Source organism: Batrachochytrium dendrobatidis, assembly GCF_000203795.2.
Source record: "Batrachochytrium dendrobatidis JAM81 unplaced genomic scaffold BATDEscaffold_18, whole genome shotgun sequence".
NCBI classification, from domain to species: Eukaryota; Fungi; Chytridiomycota; class Chytridiomycetes; order Rhizophydiales; genus Batrachochytrium; species Batrachochytrium dendrobatidis.
In genome coordinates this window covers 200,719-222,705 of record NW_006281116.1, presented here as the reverse complement: position 1 = coordinate 222,705, position 21,987 = coordinate 200,719, and the positions used below count along the sequence as shown (strand labels likewise).

At 36.4% G+C, this 21,987-nt stretch overlaps 9 protein-coding genes across 9 annotated transcripts; 4 read left to right on the top strand and 5 right to left on the bottom strand.

Moving 5' to 3' along the window:
* Window positions 1–522: 522 nt before the first annotated feature.
* BATDEDRAFT_28417 (uncharacterized protein) lies at window positions 523–1,314 on the bottom strand (the record flags this gene model as incomplete). The annotated part of the gene is made up of 1 exon (XM_006682747.1): window positions 523–1,314. One exon carries the CDS (start codon window positions 1,312–1,314, stop codon window positions 523–525), a length of 792 nt encoding a protein of 263 aa, XP_006682810.1.
* Window positions 1,315–1,607: 293 nt separating this feature from the next.
* On the top strand, window positions 1,608–2,185 carry BATDEDRAFT_92615 (uncharacterized protein; the record flags this gene model as incomplete). Its single annotated transcript, XM_006682855.1, has 2 exons — window positions 1,608–1,634; window positions 1,706–2,185. 2 exons carry the CDS (start codon window positions 1,608–1,610, stop codon window positions 2,183–2,185), a joined length of 507 nt encoding a protein of 168 aa, XP_006682918.1.
* A 488-nt stretch (window positions 2,186–2,673) lies between these two features.
* Window positions 2,674–2,982, bottom strand: BATDEDRAFT_92657 (uncharacterized protein; the record flags this gene model as incomplete). Its single annotated transcript, XM_006682820.1, has 1 exon — window positions 2,674–2,982. A coding segment is annotated over one exon (309 nt), but the record flags the coding sequence as incomplete, so codon positions are not given.
* Window positions 2,983–3,074: 92 nt separating this feature from the next.
* On the bottom strand, window positions 3,075–4,027 carry BATDEDRAFT_92538 (uncharacterized protein; the record flags this gene model as incomplete). The annotated part of the gene is made up of 1 exon (XM_006682819.1): window positions 3,075–4,027. One exon carries the CDS (start codon window positions 4,025–4,027, stop codon window positions 3,089–3,091), a length of 939 nt encoding a protein of 312 aa, XP_006682882.1. The 3' UTR covers window positions 3,075–3,088.
* Window positions 4,028–7,784: 3,757 nt separating this feature from the next.
* BATDEDRAFT_28414 (uncharacterized protein) lies at window positions 7,785–8,729 on the bottom strand (the record flags this gene model as incomplete). Its single annotated transcript, XM_006682746.1, has 2 exons — window positions 7,785–8,025; window positions 8,200–8,729. 2 exons carry the CDS (start codon window positions 8,727–8,729, stop codon window positions 7,785–7,787), a joined length of 771 nt encoding a protein of 256 aa, XP_006682809.1.
* A 189-nt stretch (window positions 8,730–8,918) lies between these two features.
* BATDEDRAFT_28413 (uncharacterized protein) lies at window positions 8,919–10,664 on the top strand (the record flags this gene model as incomplete). The annotated part of the gene is made up of 3 exons (XM_006682745.1): window positions 8,919–9,078; window positions 9,569–9,946; window positions 10,423–10,664. 3 exons carry the CDS (start codon window positions 8,919–8,921, stop codon window positions 10,662–10,664), a joined length of 780 nt encoding a protein of 259 aa, XP_006682808.1.
* A 603-nt stretch (window positions 10,665–11,267) lies between these two features.
* Window positions 11,268–12,079, top strand: BATDEDRAFT_28412 (uncharacterized protein; the record flags this gene model as incomplete). The annotated part of the gene is made up of 3 exons (XM_006682744.1): window positions 11,268–11,529; window positions 11,645–11,861; window positions 11,947–12,079. The coding sequence occupies 3 exons, from the start codon at window positions 11,268–11,270 to the stop codon at window positions 12,077–12,079; spliced, it is 612 nt and encodes a 203-aa protein (XP_006682807.1).
* Window positions 12,080–12,417: 338 nt separating this feature from the next.
* On the bottom strand, window positions 12,418–13,028 carry BATDEDRAFT_28411 (uncharacterized protein; the record flags this gene model as incomplete). Its single annotated transcript, XM_006682743.1, has 2 exons — window positions 12,418–12,804; window positions 12,906–13,028. The coding sequence occupies 2 exons, from the start codon at window positions 13,026–13,028 to the stop codon at window positions 12,418–12,420; spliced, it is 510 nt and encodes a 169-aa protein (XP_006682806.1).
* Window positions 13,029–19,723: 6,695 nt separating this feature from the next.
* Window positions 19,724–21,867, top strand: BATDEDRAFT_28410 (uncharacterized protein; the record flags this gene model as incomplete). Its single annotated transcript, XM_006682742.1, has 2 exons — window positions 19,724–20,345; window positions 20,420–21,867. The coding sequence occupies 2 exons, from the start codon at window positions 19,724–19,726 to the stop codon at window positions 21,865–21,867; spliced, it is 2,070 nt and encodes a 689-aa protein (XP_006682805.1).
* Window positions 21,868–21,987: the final 120 nt, after the last annotated feature.

The window sequence follows — 21,987 nt, the reverse complement described above, 5'->3', positions numbered from 1 at the left end:
TCATATAGATGACAATACTAGAATCAAGGTATGAACCAGACGAATTACTATTTACAAGTCTGAATTACCTGACAAAAATCGCCTCATGGTCCATTACCAAAATATTTGCAAACTAGACAATTCATTGGACAAGACCTGGTTGCCTTGAAAGGATGCTTTCCAAATCAAAAAGAATTCAATGACTACACTCTAAAAGCATTTAAATGGAACTATACGATGTGTCATTTATACATTGGAAGTAGTAAGGGTAGAGCACCGAATGATACCGCTTTTCATTTACTGCGACATTTTACGCTTTCTTCATATTAATTGAAAGTTTGGTAAATTTTGTTGTTCACATTATCCAATAAAAAATCAGTTAGATGTACAAAAATGAAGATATTATCTTTTGATTTACCAAAGAACTTGAATGTATCATTTGTCATAAATGAATTATCCCGCAATAATATCAGAACAGAAAGAAAGCTGTCATAAAACGTATTATTAAGAACATGCTTTTTACTATGCAAGATGAAAAAGTAATTATATAAGGGAACAACTAGTTTTTGATCCAACAATGCCCAGCTCAATTTTGTTGATCTCATCATTAATTTCAGCATCAACAATATCTTCCCAAGAAATTGCCTTTTTTGTTTTCTTGATGACTTTCTTGATGAAGTTTTTTTGCTTGATGTGCATAATGGAGCCGCCGACTGTAGTCAGGGGAAAAGCCAAAAGAGTAGTGGCGATAACATTCTGGATAGATGGTGAAGAGAATGCTTTGTGGTCGACGTCACAAACAATTTGCACAAAAATGTCCGCAAATGTCTGACAGTTTCTGTACAGTCGTCGGTAATCGCCAAAATGCAAAATCAGTGATTCTCCAACAGCCTTGATAGCTTCCAGCGGAAGAGATGTTGAGCCAATTTCTTCTTTAGCAGTCACCTTTCCTTCATCGATCCATTCTTGTTCAAAATCCTCTCTCTTGAACTTGATTCCCACCGGCTGTCTGTCTTCATCCAACTTGAAAACAAGGTGGTGCAATAGCCCATCAAAAACGATTCCCCAATGGCCTGTTGTTCCACTGGCCCAACCCGAATAGAATGATGGAGGTTTCCCATATAAAACCACACCGTACACCAATACAGCTTCGACTCTTCGGCTCTTTATAGACTCCTTGTGCTGGCCTTTAGCAGCATTGATAATTGACTGCTTCTCTTCTTCTGTCAAGACTGCGGCAGGAGTGTCAATTTGTGTGATTGTTGCTTCCAAGGCTACATTAGGACATTTTCGCTGCTGCTTGACCCAGTTAGTAAAGTGGTTGTAGTCACTCATTTGAAGTTTTTGGTAATGATTTGTGGCAATTGCTATTTTTATACTCTAGACGCTACCGGGAAGCTTTTGCGAAATTTTAGAAGCTTGACTACACCACTTTACTAACTGAGTCATAAAGCAGCGAATATGTCCTAATGCAACCTTGGAAGCAACAATCACACAGATTGACACTCCTGCCGCAGTCTTGACAGAAGAAGAGAAGCAGTCAATTATCAATGCTGCTAAAGGCCAGCACAAGGAGTCTATAAAGAGCCGAAGAGTCGAAGCTGTATTGGTGTACGGTGTGGTTTTATATGGGAAACCTCCATCATTCTATTCGGGTTGGGCCAGTGGAACAACAGGCCATTGGGGAATCGTTTTTGATGGGCTATTGCACCACCTTGTTTTCAAGTTGGATGAAGACAGACAGCCGGTGGGAATCAAGTTCAAGAGAGAGGATTTTGAACAAGAATGGATCGATGAAGGAAAGGTGACTGCTAAAGAAGAAATTGGCTCAACATCTCTTCCGCTGGAAGCTATCAAGGCTGTTGGAGAATCACTGATTTTGCATTTTGGCGATTACCGACGACTGTACAGAAACTGTCAGACATTTGCGGACATTTTTGTGCAAATTGTTTGTGACGTCGACCACAAAGCATTCTCTTCACCATCTATCCAGAGTGTTATTGCCACTACTCTTTTGGCTTTTCCCCTGACTACAGTCGGCGGCTCCATTATGCACATCAAGCAAAAAAACTTCATCAAGAAAGTCATCAAGAAAACAAAAAAGGCAATTTCTTGGGAAGATATTGTTGATGCTGAAATTAATGATGAGATCAACAAAATTGAGCTGGGCATTGTTGGATCAAAAACTAGTTGTTCCCTTATATAATTACTTTTTCATCTTGCATAGTAAAAAGCATGTTCTTAATAATACGTTTTATGACAGCTTTCTTTCTGTTCTGATATTATTGCGGGATAATTCATTTATGACAAATGATACATTCAAGTTCTTTGGTAAATCAAAAGATAATATCTTCATTTTTGTACATCTAACTGATTTTTTATTGGATAATGTGAACAACAAAATTTACCAAACTTTCAATTAATATGAAGAAAGCGTAAAATGTCGCAGTAAATGAAAAGCGGTATCATTCGGTGCTCTACCCTTACTACTTCCAATGTATAAATGACACATCGTATAGTTCCATTTAAATGCTTTTAGAGTGTAGTCATTGAATTCTTTTTGATTTGGAAAGCATCCTTTCAAGGCAACCAGGTCTTGTCCAATGAATTGTCTAGTTTGCAAATATTTTGGTAATGGACCATGAGGCGATTTTTGTCAGGTAATTCAGACTTGTAAATAGTAATTCGTCTGGTTCATACCTTGATTCTAGTATTGTCATCTATATGAGAACTGACTGGTGTTTCCGAATTGATGGCAGATAGTGTAGACTCTCCAATAGAAACCAATAAATTGATTGTATCTGCATGGGGATGTGCTTCATACGTTCCATTTCTGTATGTATGAGAATCTAGTTCGGGACGACGGATACGACCAATTGCTCTTGCGAATGCATTGAGTGAATTCTTGTTGACCAATTTGAGCTCTTCTTCCAAATCTGAATCATTTAGAGCAGCAACTCTTCTAATCCAGGTTGTAAAGCTGTTCAGACATTTATAGTAAACAATGGAAATTACAATTGTAAACTAAAGATTTGCCTCAATGTTCAATCTTGTAAAATAAGTGAACAATTATAAGGTTGGATAAAGCTGCAAATACAAGGAAAAGCATTTATTGATTGATAGAGACTGAAGACCCAGCAGGTGTCGTACGAGGGCTGTTGATATGAGATTGCTTCACCACATAGTAGACAAGACGGTAGATTAGGTCAAATCCTTCCTTGACATAATTTTCAGGATTCAATTGATACTCTTTTGAAACAAACAATGATCCATTTTCATCAATGAAAACAAACTTCCAGATCGAGCCAGTTGAATGAATGCCATAGACTTGAAGATTCCTCATTTCAGCTTTCTTTCTGCGATAATGAATGGAAGCACATTCCCCAATGCATTGCAACAGAGTCTCATTGTTTGTCACTTTAGCTTCAATTGCGACCAAATGAGGAAGCTTTCTAAGGCCACGGTGGCAGATGGTGTAGTCACAGTTCCCATTTAAGCGTCTTTTCTTGACTTTATTCACCAAAGTCATATGATACTCGCAAATGATAATAAAATCTGGAAATTGGGCAACTACTTCCCGAAGAAAAAGATCAATCAAAGTTCTTCTGCTTGCTTCGGCGCCAAATTCAAAGACGGAGCAATTCTTCTTGAACAATTCAACAAACTCTGGAGAAGCTTCAACTGTGGTGTCAACTGGAATATTTTCCCAAACTTGATTTTCGTCTTCAACTCCAGTCGCTTCGCTAATAAATGGCATTGTAGCTTTTCCATAGGACATTGATACCATTTCCTTTTGAGCCTGTTCTACAACTGCAACGCTGATGAATAGAGGAGTCTTTGCTGTATTCTGAGCAGGAATAGGGTCGTCTGGTTGTAAAGGAGTACCACCATCAGTAGTGGAAAGGGAGAGTTCGCCTGGTGGAAACTGCCCGTAAAGAAACAAGAGCTCCTTCTTGCAGGCTTTAAGAAGGTCATCTACAATCTCGCAGTCTTCAGTAGATACCCTTGTAGCGTTGTTTGGCTTGAATTTGACCCAAAGTTTTGTCATTTTTAGCAAAAATTTTTTCCTCAAATAAACTGAAAAATGACAAAAATATACTTCAAAACACCAACACTTTGATACACTGCTCACTATTGACCAATTTAAAGGCAAGACTATTTCAGCTCTGAAATGTGCGATAAAAGAAGCAGTTATGCCTGCTTTGCAGACTCCTATTTGCAATTTGGATTTGAAAATAGGAAACTCGACTATTGAAATATTGAGAGCCTCTGATTTGAAGGATGTATTAGAAGAAGCTCAAGTTTCAATCACCAACACAATCATAGTGATTCCTTCAGTGCCTTACCTAGACCAATGCATTTTGTGTTTTTGCTTTTCATTTGGTTTAGGACTTGGCTATTCTGTCGCTATCTTTTTGAGACTGACTAATGAAGTGGAAGAATATCATCATCCATTTATTGCTGATGTCATATTCATCATTATTGATATGACTGGCTTAGGATGCTCTCTATACACTATTTGTCAGTTGATCCGTTTATCTGGCAAGCAACAATGGAATTCACAATTTGCATCTGTTTTCTCTGGAGTTGTTTGTAGTCTTTTTGTAGAACCATCTTACCATTCCTGAAAAGGTAATAATAAACTTTTAAGAATCATACAATAAACGTTAAACAATAACTGGCATTATCTGATCGTGGTTACTATTTAGCTTTACTACCAGACCTTGGTATAACGGCAGGATCCATTTAAAGCATTAGTATGAGTCTCGCACAAATAGCTCCTGATAATTCCAACTTGAATGCGATTACCCTTAGGTTTCTGGCCTTGATGCTTATCTCCGATCAATTGTTAGTTTTGACAATTTCAGAGCAAATTAAGCAGTAATTGTCGGTTAAGAAAATTGGTATCATTCGGTGCCCAATATATACTACTCACGTCAACAATGCTAATACCAGCTTTATGAATATCAAAATGGATCGTTTTGAACAAGCTGGTCAACTTTTTTGTTGCTTCAGTCGCAGGCTTTACATCCAAACTATTGTAATGTTTCAACAACTCGGAAGGGTTTTTACAATTGCATTGTAGCATGATCAGTGTTTCTTATATTAGTTTTTGATAAATCATTGTAAACCCATGTATTTGCAGGGATTGGTGAATGTTTAGTAGTTTAATCAAACCATATTTTTGATGGTTTAATTGTAGGATACTTTTTCCAGATGCGTGTGTATGTTTTGGGTTGTTGTATGAGCAAACATGTATTTTGAACATTCTGCATCAAATGATTTCAAATACTTGTTCAAGAGTGTTGCAAGTGATGGGCAAACAATGATATTTTAAAATAAACTTGTCGTTTGAAACCATTGTACTTGATATTGCACTTGATAGTATGATTGGTTTATATATATTGTGATGGTTAAACTGACATTTACAAACAGATATCATATTGTAACACATTTTCATAACAATTTTTTGTTTTCTTATTGTTCTTTGATAACTCATACGATATCCTGCCTAAAACTGACTTGATCTGCTCACAACATTTGACATCCATTAAATGCGTATATTGTATTGGGGTTTTATCGCACCCATCAGCATTAAATCTTTTAATTTTCCTGTTGTGATCTACACTACAATTTAACTGATTCTCAATCGTTTAAACCCATTGCCTTTTTCTTTTTGAATATACTTTTAGTTTTCTTACTATTTTGAATGGGAATGTGAGGCAAATATCTGTTCATAACATTAGTATCATATGACAAAGAATTGAATCCATTAATTGAAAGCATGCAAGTTTTATGTTGCAATCATCACTCAGATCATTGACTCAAGTAAACATGGGCTGTAGAGTTGATGCATTTTTAATTTCCTTCATTTTTTAAAGTATGATTGTTAATGACTCTTGTATTCGTTCCAACAAACATAAAGACAGGCTCCTTTTCTTACTTTCAATCAAGCCGATGCCCAAGAACTCGTGTGCTTCAGTGTATTGTAGTTTTCCTGTGGTGTTCTTGTATCCAATCAGGTTTCAAAGTCGTGGAATATAAAATAGGAATATAATCTTGACTCGTTTGGTAATTTGACTACAGAAGTATCCAATTCTTCAAATATGCTTGGTTTTGGATTGTATTGCCATTTTCAAATGTTGTTTTAGCGTGCACTTTATTGCTGAATGTTTCTCAAGTTTCTTGTATTCTGTCAAAAACCATTGTAATTTATAGATTCAAGTACTTTTGCTATACTGGCTATGCTTTTAATGAATGAGAAATGATGCCTTGCAGTTTCAACTTTAATAAAAATATTTAAATTCAAGGTATGTTGATAATTTTGAAACAAATGCTTTTCCATCAAAGCTTCATCACCTCTAAATAATAAATGTTGATGTTTACTTGGAGATGAGCCTCAATATCATTTAGTTGTTTTATATCAACACTGTTATAATCTGAATTAAATGATTTGCAACAACTTGTAAATACCCTGTTGTTTTTCTATGTATTCGGTCTATTCTACATGATGAATTTAGAAGGCATGTCAAACAGTTCCAAAAACAAGTATTGTGTTCATTCTTATACAATGCCTTTACTATTAATGACAAAATCGGGAAGTTTAATGTTGCTTCCAATTGTCATTCCTGGTAATGCGGTAGTTGAAAGCACGTTTGTAAATTCTTCCAACAGTCCATTTTGAATTTGGCCTTTCAAGCTGTTCTATTAAACCACTTTTAATTCCTGAATAACATTACAACAGAGCTGTTTATCAATAGAGTTTGTCCAAGTTTGTTAAGGATAAATGTATTGTCTGATGAATAAAGGATCATAAATACTCTTGTTTCAATGTTTTGAATAAAATCCTAATTGTAAATCAAGTCAATAACGCAGTTTTTGGATTTGATGATTTGTCCTTGCATTGTCGTGTAGATCTTGAATAAACAAATCTATGCTGTAAGTATTCAAAAGTTTTTGGTTTTGATTTAAAGGGATGCTTTTTATACTTTTGTTTCGATTGTTTCTGCGGCTTTGTAGCATCTATTTGCAATTGAACGCACCGATTGTATTTGACTGTTTCTTCAAGACCAAAAAACAACCCCTTGATATATTTTCTAAATCTAAACTTGGGGTTTTATTCTTTTTAATCTAGTCTTGCTACCTGTGCTATCAAAGTCTGCATTCGTTTCTTTTTGTTGTTTTTATTCAGAATTAACTCGATTGATAATTCTTCACGGTTGTAAATGCAATGAACCTTGTATAAAGCAATGTATTTTTTGGGTTTTGATCATTTCAATTGGATTGACCATTCATTCTGAACGAGAATCTTTAATGTTTTGCAAGAAAATAACATTTTGTTTTTGAATCAATTTATTAATTAGAAACTAATTATGCATGAACTATAATGCGGGTTAGTAGTATAGATAGGGTACCGGATGATATCAGTTTTCTTGACCAGTGATTACCAGTGAATATTGTACGAAGTTGCCAAAAATAGCAAGTTATCAGAGATGAGCAATCAAGGTCAAAAACAATGGGGTATTATAGTGAGTAGCTTATTAGTTTGAACTATCAGGATGTCTTTGTGCCAGATTCATACTTGATGCTTTAAATGGAATATCTTATTTTTGATGAATGTATATAAAGCTATCGCAAGTACGGTAACAAAGAGTACCAATAGATGATTTCATTGAATTATCAACTTAATTTCAATTATTTCTTCATTACTTGTATTAAACAGTAAGAATGAGATTAACGTCACACTTTGACTTGATGATGAAAATACGCAATGTCCAATATACTTTTCTACAGTAATCACACGATTAATTCAATGCTTCAACGCAACTCATTTTGTCTGTATGACATGCTCCAAGAAATGTCAACGAAAAGGTTATTGTGCTCAGTTTAGAACCACACGATCGTTCCACAATAAGCTCCTTGAGAAAACCATTAAACAACAAATGATAGCAATTACGAGGTCGATATAACACACTTGACCAACGATACCACACAAACTGATATAACGTATTAGCTTCCTGATCAAAGTGTTTGGCAGATATACAACTATTTCCATAAAACAAAATGAATCAAATATGTTGAAGCCAACCATTCCCATTGAAGTTATTGACTTGCTGTTTTATCCAAGAACTAATTCCGAAGAAAGAAAGCAAGATGGAATGGATCGATTCTTCCAACAACTACTGGATACAACAGTGGCATTGAAGATGAATAGTTTACATGATAATTTCTTTCACATCATCTGAATTAGAATCATCATCATCGCTCATAACAATTCTGTACAACTTTTCCTGTAATGATTGCTGTTTTTCGATGACTCTTGGCAGCATCTTTATGTTTGCAAAGATTCGATAACCCATCATTTCTAGATTAACCTTCGCATTGTCACAAGTTGGATAATGCTTTTTGAAAGGAACAACTAACCCATAATGTAGTGAATAAATGGTATCGTTTGTTTCATAGCAACTATCGCCTATCATTTCTTTAATCCTTTTATAGTGATTTATGTTGATGCCGCATAATAGACTGGTATTGTTTTCCAAAGACAATATTCTGCCTTTTAATAGTTTCGATGGATTAGCCTCGATTGGATTTTCTAGTCTAAACACTGAATCCGGAACATCATCTAACACAACCGCTTCTTCATTTCCAACGTAATTATACGCTACTTTCAACAGCGAATTATTGACACGCTTTTCAACAACTTGATAGATATGATTATTTCTTGGATCGAGATAAATTGTGTCCATTAGTAAATTGTTGATGTACTTTGATCTCGGATTTAAGCAAGGTAAATTCAACATGTTGTTTAAATCTAGTCTAGAAAATAAAAGATGCAATATTCAATCACAGCCACTATCATAGATAGTTGATAAGTTTAATCCAAGATAAAATTGAATATTTAATTTCTTTTAAAACGATAAACAAGTTCATCAGAAATGTCAAACATATTGGAAGAAACCCAAATTTATTTGAATGGAAATGTTGTGTTGACTAAAGGAAATGACAGCACAGTTGGTCTGTACAAGGTTCTTTTTGAAGTAAATGACATTGAGAGATATCGATTTGCTATTAAATACAAGACGAAAGAGAAAACTAGTACAAACAATTGATTAGTTCAATTACAAATCTGGATGTCGGACGGGCTAGGAAGGTTAAACTAAGATTCAAAAGCACACTCAAGGGATCTTCAGTGGAATGGACGGTACTAAAGCCTATCACCAACTTTTACAGTTACAAAACAAACAGAAAGAGAGCTGGACAAGAACAACGGTCGTTTTCACAATATCATATCAAGAAATATTCGTTCTGACCAAAATCAAAACCAATTCATTGGTCGAGACACTTGTTTACAAATTTAGATGAATTGAAGTTTACCATCAAAGAGAATCACAAAAAGCAAGCATTAAGATAATGGTTCGATATTCAATTCGGATATGTGCTGAGGAACATTGAAACTGATGATAGAGTTCAGTTTTATCCCTCTGATAATACCTGCTTTAATATCAATGATTCACCACTAGTTAATTCCACTATTGATACGGTACTAAACCAATTGGATGGTGATGATATACTGGAAAAATTGAAGTGTTCAAACTCAAATGGAGTATTGAAAATATCTACGAGTATGTACTTTTAACAACACCCATTCCAGAGGTATCAATAGGCGCATCTGTAATTCTACCTGATTTCATCAAGAATATCAAGAGTATTGTTTCATTCCAGTATGTCACAAATAACCTTTGTTTTTGGTATTGTTTTGCTCGTTATAAGTATCCAGAAATCAGATTAGACAGATTATCAAAGAAAGCAAAAGATCTTTACAAGGATTATTACAAAACCAACGTAAAGAAGTGTTATCCCAAACTTGATATTCAAGAATTGGAAGAGATTGAGAGCCATTTCTTTGTAAATGTCAACATATACCGATTCAATGGAAAGAAAGCGGTTATGGAACGACATTCAGGTAAAGAATACAGGAGGTTATTAATTTGAATATATACTCTGATATAAGCCATAAATTCCATCATTTCTCTTTTATTATTAACTTGTCTCAGTTAACCAGTGTTTCAATGTCCAGATGCCATTCATCCTTTAGTGAATTCAAAAAGATAAAACGACACTCAATTGTTTGTGCAAAACCAAAGATAATATTTGAAAATGGAAATTATCAACCAAAGTTGAATGTATTTGAGCATCTTGAATTGAATGGAATTAATATACCGAAAGAAATGAGATTCTATCCATATTTCATCTACTTTGATTTTGAAACTTGGTTGAAATCAGTCAAATCTACGACCAACTTGAAGCTCATTCATTGAAACACACAAACTTTTGAGCACAAGTTTCATTGGAAGTGAAGAAAACAAGGCTCAATTCATCCCAGTTGAAGGTACAACTGAAGAAGCTTTGGATATAGTGATGACAAAATGGATCAAATAGGACACAAATATCTGCAATCGTTGTATTCAAAGTATTCTCGGTTCTTTGTAATGATGGCCAATTTGGACGATGCAAAGGTTCAGAAACGATTAAGATTACAATTACTAGAATGGCTTGGTGTTCTGGCTATTTATGGCTTCAATAGCTCATCATATGACATCGACATCATCAAGAAATACCCTCCACAAGTCTTGAAACACTCTAAAAAACATGGAAATGTATCCAAATGCGAAAAGCTTTGAGATTAATTCAATTGAAGGAGAATTAGATCGTAATATTGAACAAAGCGAAAAGATTGAACGATACAATGTTGATGGCTACGATGAAGAATCAAACACAATCTATGACTTTCTGGGATACTTTTTCCACTGATGTAGAAAGTGTCACAAATCAGAAGATATCAATCCTTTAACTGGAGATACGATGAACATATTGTATGAAAAGACAGCAAACAAGGAATCAGCTCTCAAACAAATGGGATATACCACAAGATCAATTTGGGGTTGTGAGTTTCATTCAGCTGAAAACGGTCAAGTGAATGACATTATCAAATGTAACAAATACCGAATGATATCAAATGGATCGTTTGCTTTTAACGACATTCTTGCTTTTCAACCACCAAATACTTTATCTGACAAGTTCTTGAAAACGTTTGACACAATCACAAATGGGAATATTTCCACATAAAGTAACTCGGAATTTATCGAAATACATTGATGAACATCCAGAGTTGACACAATATTCTGATATCATTCAAGTTTTTAAAACACTCACATATTCCATCCAAAAAGTGGTTTTACAACAATCTAAAGGGAGAATCAGTTTCATCAAACGATTATAATGAAATGGTATTCACTCACACCAACCTGTGCGATTTGCTGAACGACCACAACAATTTGGATGTGAGGCCAGGCGTAGAAGCGACAAAGAAGCTGGGTAATTTCTTTCAGTCGTTGAATCTTGATATCCACAAAGACGGCATCTTTGTTCCTAGACTCACTCTGAAATATCTCTGGCACACAAAAAGCAAAGACTGCAAGTTTCAGTTATTCAAAGGGAATGACGAATTGTACCACAAATACAGAGATAATCTGGTTGGTGGTTCAAGTATCGTATTTCATCATTATCAAGAAAAAGACGACCAGAATTAGAAAAGGAAAGCTTTGTCAGGGAATACTTGAATATGATACCAATGCTTTATATCTGTGGGCGATAAGTCAAGATATGCCGTGTGGTGAGCACCAAGTAGTTCAAGTTTATCCCGATATTCTGAAAGATGTCTTGGATAACACGTTCTTTGGAATGATAGAATGTGATATTGCTGTTCCTGAGCATTTAAAGGAATGCTTTGCTGGAATGCCTCCTATTTTCAAGAATGTTGAGATTACATGCAATGATTTAAGCCTTGACACAGGCACAAGTGAAGCCAGATTACAAAAGTAACAGATTAGTTGAAAGTATGTTTGGTGAGACAATGATGTTTGCTACTAAACTGCTGAAATGGTATCTTGAACTAATTGAAAGTGCACCTGTACCTGTCGCAATGTCAACCTTTGGAACTGTCGCTGCTGGAGTCGGTGCACTTCACGCACCAATGGCTGCAGGAGGTTGTGCTGCTATTGACTCTGTTTCTGATCAACAGAAAGCTAAATCATAAAATAATCATTTTGAAAAGTATTCATTGAATAATACTTTTGATGACTGCAAGAATGGCTGTTCTTATCCCTCCTTGAGCAATTCCATACTTTTCTAATTCAGCATCAGTTATGGCCAAGTCACCAGTCTCCATCAAATCTTCAAAAAGAATTCCTTGTTCGGTAAAGGTTTCTCTGAGCTTGATGATATCAAATTCGGGTTTTTTCGTTGTCTTCATCTTGTCAAAGAAATGCTTTATATTCAGATTGTGATCTACAACTTGTTTCTTGGGAAGCTCTTCGTTGACGGTTAGGGCATAGTACAAGAATCCATCACGCAAGTTTTTGACATCGGTAACAACTATAAAGTCATTATCTGCAAATCGGTACAACATTTTGAAAGGCACAGGCTGAGAAAAAATGAATCAGCTGTTGATATGACTTCAGAAAGAGATTGCATAGAGGAAACTTCCAGGTCAAATGCTCTTCCTTTGTATTTGATTGAAATGTGCTTTTCTTTGACAGCTGGAATCCATCCCTCTGCAACACCAAAACCTGTAGCATTTATCATACTAGCGAATGTTTCTCTGGCGACTTTTTTCAAGTTTTCAGTTGCAGCAGAACCACCAAAGGAGATCTCTTCAAAATGCTTCTCTAGAAATTCTTCAGATGATGGGTTTCGTTTCAGTTTTTCTGGAGTGTCTTCAATGGTGACTGAAGAAAGTCTATTTTCTTTTTCAACAATACTCTTTTTCCCCATACAATGGCAGCATCATAACCGATGAGTAAAAACTCCTTAAGGTATTCCATAGAAGGGGACACTGTTTCCGAATGTCCCTGTATTGTTACTGCTGTGATTCCAGAGTCTGTATCTCGGATTTTAGCAAGCATATTTACTTCAGAAAAGTATTCGGCAAGCAGTGTTTTGAGCCCTGCACAGTCTGAATTGATCGTTGCTTCTACAGACACCATTGGGGTATCAAGCGAGAGAGCATTGTAGAATTATGTGTATTTTGGCCTAACATTTTGATATTTGTTTGGGAAAGTTCATCAAACTGAAAATGGATGCCATCTGTAAAGAATTCTGGCCACTACAGCATTAAAATAAACTTATATCCTGGTTAAAATATTGAAAAGAGTTTGGCACAAAAGTCTCGATTATCTCGGGCTATATTTTGGTACAGGAAATATCAACTTTTACAATTCATCAAACAACTATGGGTCCCACTCTTGATAGTTCCATATACATTCATCAAAGATGTTTTACATAAAGCGTTGGTATGAGTATGGCAGTGAAAGTTCCTGATAATTCAAACTTATAATGTATCCAGTGCTCTATACCATTGTTTTTGACCTTGATTGCCTATCTCCGATAAATTGTTATATTTGACAACTTGCAAGCAAATTGAGCTGTAAATACTGGTCAAGAAAACTGGTATCATCCAGTGCCTTATCTATACTACTCTGGTTAATCTGTGACTATTTGATTATCTCCATGAAATGTACCATCTTGGATAGCATTAAACTACGTCCATTGAAGATTTCCTGTCTCATTTACTCAACAATTCTATCAACCTTATACCGTAATCCTAACAAGTTCCCATTGGAAACGATACAAATTGAACCAGATAGGAAACTACATTGCCAAAAAAAGTAATAAAAAAGCAATAAAAAGGATTTAATGTTATTTTGAAAGAATGCTCAAGAATCAAGCATCTCAATACTAAATCAGCAAACCTACAAATTAAAAACTATTTAAATAAGAATGTTTGGTTCAATGCAAAGTGTATTTTGCTTGCAAGATATTCCATTGTGTTTGCTGTAAAATTGACAATGGCATTCTTGTTAAAAGTCGACAATTTTAAAGGATTGTATCAAATTCGTTTGGAAATTATCTGATTTACTGATTCCAAAAGATTGTCAAAGAGCTGAGTTGAAAAGAAAGTCACATTTCAGGTCTGAGCAAGCTGGAGAATTCGCTTTTACTACTAGGCAATGAACCAATTCATTTTCTTGCACTTTATTTCTGATGGTCACTAGTTTTTTGTGACTGACGGTACCGATGTTGGCTCTGATTTCAAGTAGCATTTTTACTGTTTTGAACGAATTCAATACCAATATGTCTGCACTTGATACATCAAAATGAACAAATAGCAATCTACCTGCATGATTTCTGGAAAAACACTGCGCTCGCCATCTAATGCCATTCCTTCTCATCATCAGCACCATTTTATTGAAAAAACTGCTACGTTGGACTGCAAGCTATTCAAATCCTTTAACTTGAACTCAGCTTTTCCACAAGAAAAAAACAAGAGTCTTGATGAGCTTGTTTGGTTTTGTTGAATCCTCTAAACTTGCACATCCTGTGATTAGCGGTTGTTCAAGTCGCCTGGGTTCATTATTGATTTACAAATGAAGCACTTTCATGAGACATATTTGCATTCATCTCGGCGAATATCACTACTCATTTCAATATTTGCCTAAAACAAAGTCCATTCGAACCATTACTCGGATAATCAATCAAATCTTGAGTAGTTGTGAAGTATTTCATTTATCTACAAGATGTACAACTCTTTCCTTTCAGTTTGATAAACATCCAAAACATATAAAGTGCAAAGAGTTGCTGCATTGATAAAACAGTAGATAAATTCATTCGAACCAAACTATGCATTAGTAGTGTGTAAATTGGTAACTTTCCATGCCAAATTCATACTTGATATACATGACTTGAATGATCATGCGGACTCTAGACTGTTTATTTTCAATCAGCCTTTGATTTCAACCAATTCAAACAACTTTAGGATCATTCCATTCCATTACAGCATCTGCTTCCATTCAAGAATACTGCTTTTGTGTATTGTTTTTGGTTACTTTGCTCAATAAAACCAAAACAACTGTTGATCGTCAAGAGCACTCTTATCTTTTGAAATGACTAGTTGATTCTCTAATTTTCTCCTGGGATATATCAAACAAAGCTTATATTGTACCATAATGTTCACTTGCGTGACATTTGGCATGGCTGGTAAATTATATCGTAATGGACATTGTGTTTCTTATGGATCAGCTTTTGGGAAATCAATACAACTCGTTAAAGCCTTTTTGTCTGGTAAATACATTCACTCTGAAAATCAGTCTGATACTGTTTCACGATGTTATAAGCACTGACTTGAATCGACTCGAATGATTCCTGATAAAGGGACAAGATTATGATTACTAAAGACTTTGTAAATAGTATTTGACAGCTAAACTGCAAGCAACTATTGTTTCGTAGCAAATTCCAATATCGTAAACATCGTTTGGATAAAGTTGGTCATATGAATGGAACAAGCGTTCAATATTGATACCCTTGACCAACAAAAAACACTCGTCTTGAATTCCGATTCTGGCTCTACCATAAATACGTTTTTACTCGTACTGCGAGTTTTTGTTCCCATACTAGATGAAATGAAAACAATCATCCGAACAAGGAAACACAAGAGACAATTGAACGAGATTCTATTGAGTCGTTGTACTGGAAACAGTATCATCCACACTTTCAACTTTCCAGTCAACACTGCAAGACATAGGAATGAGACACATATCCTTCACATTCAATTCATGGTCACTCAAAAAACTCGACATTTCTACATGGTATACTACAGTCAATTCCTCGTATTTTTAAACTACTGATTGCGATCGTGATCCAATCAAGCGAAATGCGCAAAAAGTAACCTTGGAATTTGATATGAAGCATATACCAGACAAGCAATTAATGAACTGGAGGAACAAGTCGTCTTTTCTGTTTGTTTAAAGTTCAAATATTCAGTCATTTGTGTCCAAAATAAAGTCTAGTCCGTTTCTGCATCAAGAGTACCGAGTGAGCGGATCTTTGCAATGGGTTTGAATTTTTCTGTAATTGATATGATACTGTCGTTGTTTGTTCCTGTACACATGCAAATGAGGTTTGTTTTCCAGTCAATTGAGTAACAAGTAGAGACATGAATGAATGATAAACTGCTTGATCCTGTTGAAACATTGATTGAACATTGGTGCATTGACACAACTCTTGAATCTCATTCAACAAGAATACAGGTGGAGAATCACACTGGACTTTAAAAGCAATATTGGACAGTCATGTTTGGAAAGCAAGTTGTTTCTCCTGAAAAGTGCCAATATATCCAAATTGGCTGATCAGCTCAAATTGTATCGCATCAACTTCAGTCTCTTGAAAAAGACAGTATAAAAGTAAATTATTAGACGAGTGAAGAAAGTCGAAATATTCTCTTGGTTTGGCACTGCGAATGCCGAAATAGTCCAGCAAAATCAAAATCAAAAGCTAAAATTCATATTCCAAAACATCTCCAATCAAACCACATTCAAGATCCGACATTTCGAGTTGCAACACATTTCATCAAAAGTCTCATTCCTCTGCTGGTACTGGTCATGATGGTTTGGTACTTGTCTTGTTGGCGCATTCGAATGGTATTGTTGGTTTGCTAGACTATCTCATCCCTACCAATAGAGTCTTGGGTTCAAAGTATTTCAAATACCCATCATTGGCAGATCCAAACAACGGAAACAAGTCAGACTAAAGTATAGTGCACCATGGGATCCAAAGCAGGATATCCACATCCATTTGCGCTCTTGGTATTACATTAGCAATACCTTGACTAGCATCACTCTTGGATTTGATGAGTGGATGTAGGTCGTTTAAAACAAGACCATTCAGTCGAGTAAGAGGACAGCATGGATCAAGAGTTGTGTCAGTTGCTCCAGAAGAAACGAAATAGTCTTTATCAAAAGCAGATCTATCAACCCATCAGGCAAGTGGAGTTTGTCAACAGGAGTAGTGTCAAAACGAGAAGTGTCAGTCTTGTAAGTTGAACCAAGTGAGCAACAGTAGAATGGTCTTTCCAGCTCTTCAATAAAATGAGGTTCAATAGGCACTGGTTGATTATCAAGGTGATCGACACAGATTTCTGGTTTCCATTTTGAAAAAGTTTCAGACGACTCGAATCAAAAGCCTCGCCAGAATAGTTCAAACATTGATGACTGAATACGTTGTAATTACAGGTGGGCAAGTCGATTGTTAATTCTTTAGTTTGATCTTGGAGTGACATTGTTCTTGAGATGGCTAATCAAATAAAAGTAAAGCTTGAAGAGTTGAATATTCAACAATCCAGCACTAGACTTTATTTCTTGAATATTATTATTAAAAGAACAATGGCATTTCAACAGCAACTACACAATATTCAACTATTATCGACATGATTGGAGTATTGAACATCAAGTTTGATATGCGGTGTCATGGAATCATCTGGTTGTCCATATGATTGTCAATCACCAAACGTGTAGTTGTCAATGTTCAGATCCAACATAAAACAGATGACCATTGGTGATGAGACTGTCATGCAGTATTGATTTACAAGTGCTGACACCAAACCACAATGTATTTGACAAACACACCTAACGAATATTACCGTATAATTGGTTTCAATCAACATCTACGGCCATACACACAAGAAAATACCGGATCCCGTTCGATCTCCGAAGTCAAGCTTGTGATGGCTCAGTCAGTACTGTGGTGGGGGACCACACGGGAATACTGAGTGCTGTAGTTTTTGCTAAATTAACAATCTGATCTCGTTTTGGATGTTCTGGATCAAATCTCAACTTGAATCTTTATGATGGTTGTGTTGAAACTGGAAAGCAAGATTTTCATCTGATAAACTATTTGACAGTATCTTAATATGGCGTGTATACTGTGTTCACTACATGATGGTTCATTCCATTTGTCTTGCAAACACTAAATACTACCATAACAGCAGCATAGTATACACTGTATTATCTTCAAGCTATCGACTTTTTCAAGCATACTGCACTAATCAACTAGTATACACCACAACACCATATACACTGCATGATTAGTTGCACTTTCAATCACCATCTGTCATTATTTTGTTTGCTACTAGTTCACCAGTTTGCATTCAATCACATGCATATTATTACAAACACCATTGTGCAATATACATCATTCTTATGATCGTGTTTGTACCAACTCGGATCTGAATGATTACATACACTTTCAACATATTTGATATGGTCTGATCCAGTGACACATTAGTCAATATCTATATGCGAGTTTCCCACTCACTTTTGATTATTGCAATGCGGATTCACAATGTGATTAAACTGGCACTATTTACCATACTTGAATAGGCTACTGCTAGACCATTGTACACGATTACGTATTCGACTACTGACATGCATAACATGTTCAACCACAATATATCATCAAGTATTACATCACAACACATGTAGTCATTGACTTGAGATGCGCAACTCTGTACCACACCAACAATTGGAATGACGATCGCAATCATTTATTCCATCAAATGATCAACTATAATACAATAACATAATGGCATTCATTGACAGCTGTCGTGTCCATCACATGTATGATACTGTTCATTTATCCATGAACAATGCCGCCACATTTGCAGGTGAACCCACATTCTGCATATTTGATTATTTTTAACATCATCGACCACTGCCTCTGCAACAATCGGGAATACAACACCATCTTGTAATGATCAGATCTGTTTGACTGGTCATTGTCATGACTGTTGCCATGACTCTTTGCAATGGTTTGAATAGTCCAAGATTAAACTGGTATTAACCATTTCAATTATACAACTCATGTCTGAAATCAAGCAATTGATGCATTACCAGTTTAATGTTTTGTCGAGATTGCTTGCTTGATAACATTTTCATTTGTCGTATTGTTCCCTTGCTCATAATTAATGCCATACATTTTATCCGATTTCCAAGTTGGCTATACAGTTGTAGCCAATCAACACGCCTGCTTACTATCATCCTGCTTTTGCTTATCAACTCAAAATCTAGTCATTTCAAACTTGAAATGAACAAGGCATATTGCAATCATTCATGATTACAAATGGCATGGTGATATAACACACTTGGTATATAAACAGGTATGTCATCAATTCAAGCAACTCAAGCCACTAATAACGTGTCCGCTTTTGAGTACTCGATTGATTCATGCTCCAATGAGTCTTGCCTCAACATATACAGAGCATGCATACAGCCAATACAAACAAGGTTGTTAGTGGTGTGAAATGGACGTTTCATGTATATGTCAATTACTCATTCGATGTTATCACAGTTCATTAATGGATACCAACAGCCCAGTTTTATCTGTCTGAACTCGGCATTTGACTCGCAATGCACAAGTTTGGAGTTATGCAAGTTGTATATGATGAAGCAAATTCCAGTTAGTCCATTTTGCATTGATTCCAAGAGTTTAACTGATTTACAATTGAAAACGGGTATCGGCGCTACATTCAAATACAACTGCAATCAAGTTCCTTTGAATTTGCCATACATGCAATCAATCAAAAATAATGCAGCAATATACCTGTTTTAAATGTATGGCTTGAATACATGTGGTCCACAAGCACATGCATTCACATGATATTGATGTGTTTTACTTGATTAGCACATGTATATTTAATTAGCTATCAAATTGCTGCGTAGCATGCTTTGTAGATTCAAGATATAAAATGACGTGAAATGGTATGGAACCAATCTCACCAACCTCTATCATTGTACCAGTTTGTATCTTATATTTGCTACATTTATACTAGATATTGAAAATATTGTTCAAAATGTTTGTTTCTACTGTTTCTCTCGTTCTTGCTCTTGCCACATCTGCAGTTTTTGCGGTTCCAACCATTCCGTCCACACAAGACGCCTCTGACAGTCTTCCATTCTACTTTCCCGAATCCACGTACCAACAGATTCCTTATGATCACTCATCCAGCCTCATGGCTCCGTCCAATACCGATCCAGTCAAGACTGGTGTTGCGTATCTCTGTGACAAACTCAATCTCACACCTAACGAGTTCAAGGTTTACAATAATTTCACAGACAGTGCTGGCGTAACTCACGTATATGGTGCACATCTAGTTAATGATGCACGTGTATCCAATCACCAAGCTGCAATCCATATCCAAGACGGCCAGATCATCTCATATTCGACTTCGTTTGGTACTGAAAGCCATTTTGCCAAAAGTGAGCTTTCAGTCGCAGAACCCAAAGCCAAACTGACGTTTGAACAGGTTGCTGATACTGTATCCAAAGCCAAGGGTTTGCCAGTTTACTCTGAGTTTAAACATGAGCTCGAGTATGTTCAACAGGCTGATGGCACGCTTGTGTATGCTTACAAATTCCAGCTTCGCGACAAGAATGTTATTTCATGGATCCAAGTTTGGGCAGATGCCGACACTGGTACGGTATTTCGGATTCAGATATTGATTTTTATAGAGTCGGTACTAATCTGAATGTAAATGGATTGATACTAGGCAAACTGATCCAGGCTGTTGATTTTGGTCATCGTGCAACATACAAGGCTATCAAAGTTCCTGATCTCAGTCCCAATGATGGATTTTCAGACATCAAAGATCCAGAATACAAACCATCGTCACCTAATGGATGGACTGACGGAACTGTCACTCAGGGTAACAACATTGATGCTCTTGACTATACAAAAAAACCGCCAGTTCCAGCAACCGGTGTTGACGGTGTATTTGACACCAAGTTCAACCCCGCTGCTAATGTTACCGATCCAGACAACATTCAGGCAGCAGCTGTCAATCTGTTTTACATTACTAACCTGATACACGATATCACATACCAGTATGGTTTCAACGAGGCGGCTGGTAATTTCCAAAAGGACAACTTTGGAAAAGGTGGTAAAGGCGGCGATGCAGTCAATATCAATGTCCTAGATACTTCGAGTGCTGAAAATGCCTTGTTTCACACTCCAGCTGATGGCCAACCTGGCATAATGCTAATGTTTCGATTCATTTCTACCGAGCCCAATCGCAATGGTGGTTTGGACAACCAAGTTCCTTTGCACGAATATGGACACGGTATTTCAACTCGGTTGACTGGTGGGTCTGCAGCAGTTGAGTGTTTGTTTGATGGTGAAGCTGAAGGTATGGGTGAAGGCTGGTCCGATATATTTGCCACAATCATAACTGCCAAGCAATCACACAAAGCCGACACTCCAATTGGCATTGCTGCATATGTTGATAATACGACCAACGGTGTTCGCTCTCATCCTTACACTACTGACATGAAAGTCAATCCTCTGACGTATGCCGATCTTCAAACTCGTGAAAAATCTCACGTTATGGGTGAAGTGTGGGCTTCTATACTTTGGGAAGTCTACTGGAACTTGGTCACCAAGAACGGATTCTCCACCAATCTCTACGACGCCAAGGGCAAGTTTGGTAACATTATTACTATGCAGAATATGATTGGTGGTATGATGCTTCAGCCATGCCATCCCACTTTCCTTGATGCTCGTGATGCTTTTATTGCATCTGATGTTGCTCGCTACAATGGTGCCAACAAATGCGAGATCTGGAAAGGATTCGCCAAACGCGGTCTGGGAGTCAAGGCTGCCAAGTTCAACAACGATTTCTCAGTTCCTGATGAATGCAGTGGTGGTACTTCATCGTCTAGCAGTGTCTCTATTGCTACCACAACAGAATCTACCACAGTAGAGTCTGCAACCGTAGGAGCTACAACCGCAGAAGCTACCACAGCAGAGTCTACTACCACAGAGTCTGCCACTACTGCAAGACCTACAACAACTGCACGCGCTACCACCACAAAGAAATCTACTACAAAGAAATCTACCACAAAAAGATCCACCACTACTCGTGGTCCTAAGCCTACTTCTGGATGCACTCGCATGGACATTTATTTCAACTACATTGGAAAAAGTTGCGATCAAAACTAGATATTCAAGTCTAGTAATTGTTTCCCACAATTTATTGAATAAAGTATATTGTAACAATGTATAAACAATCTGTATTGGTAACGGCTATTTGGTGTGTATGGCTTTGTGACAAGTAATGCC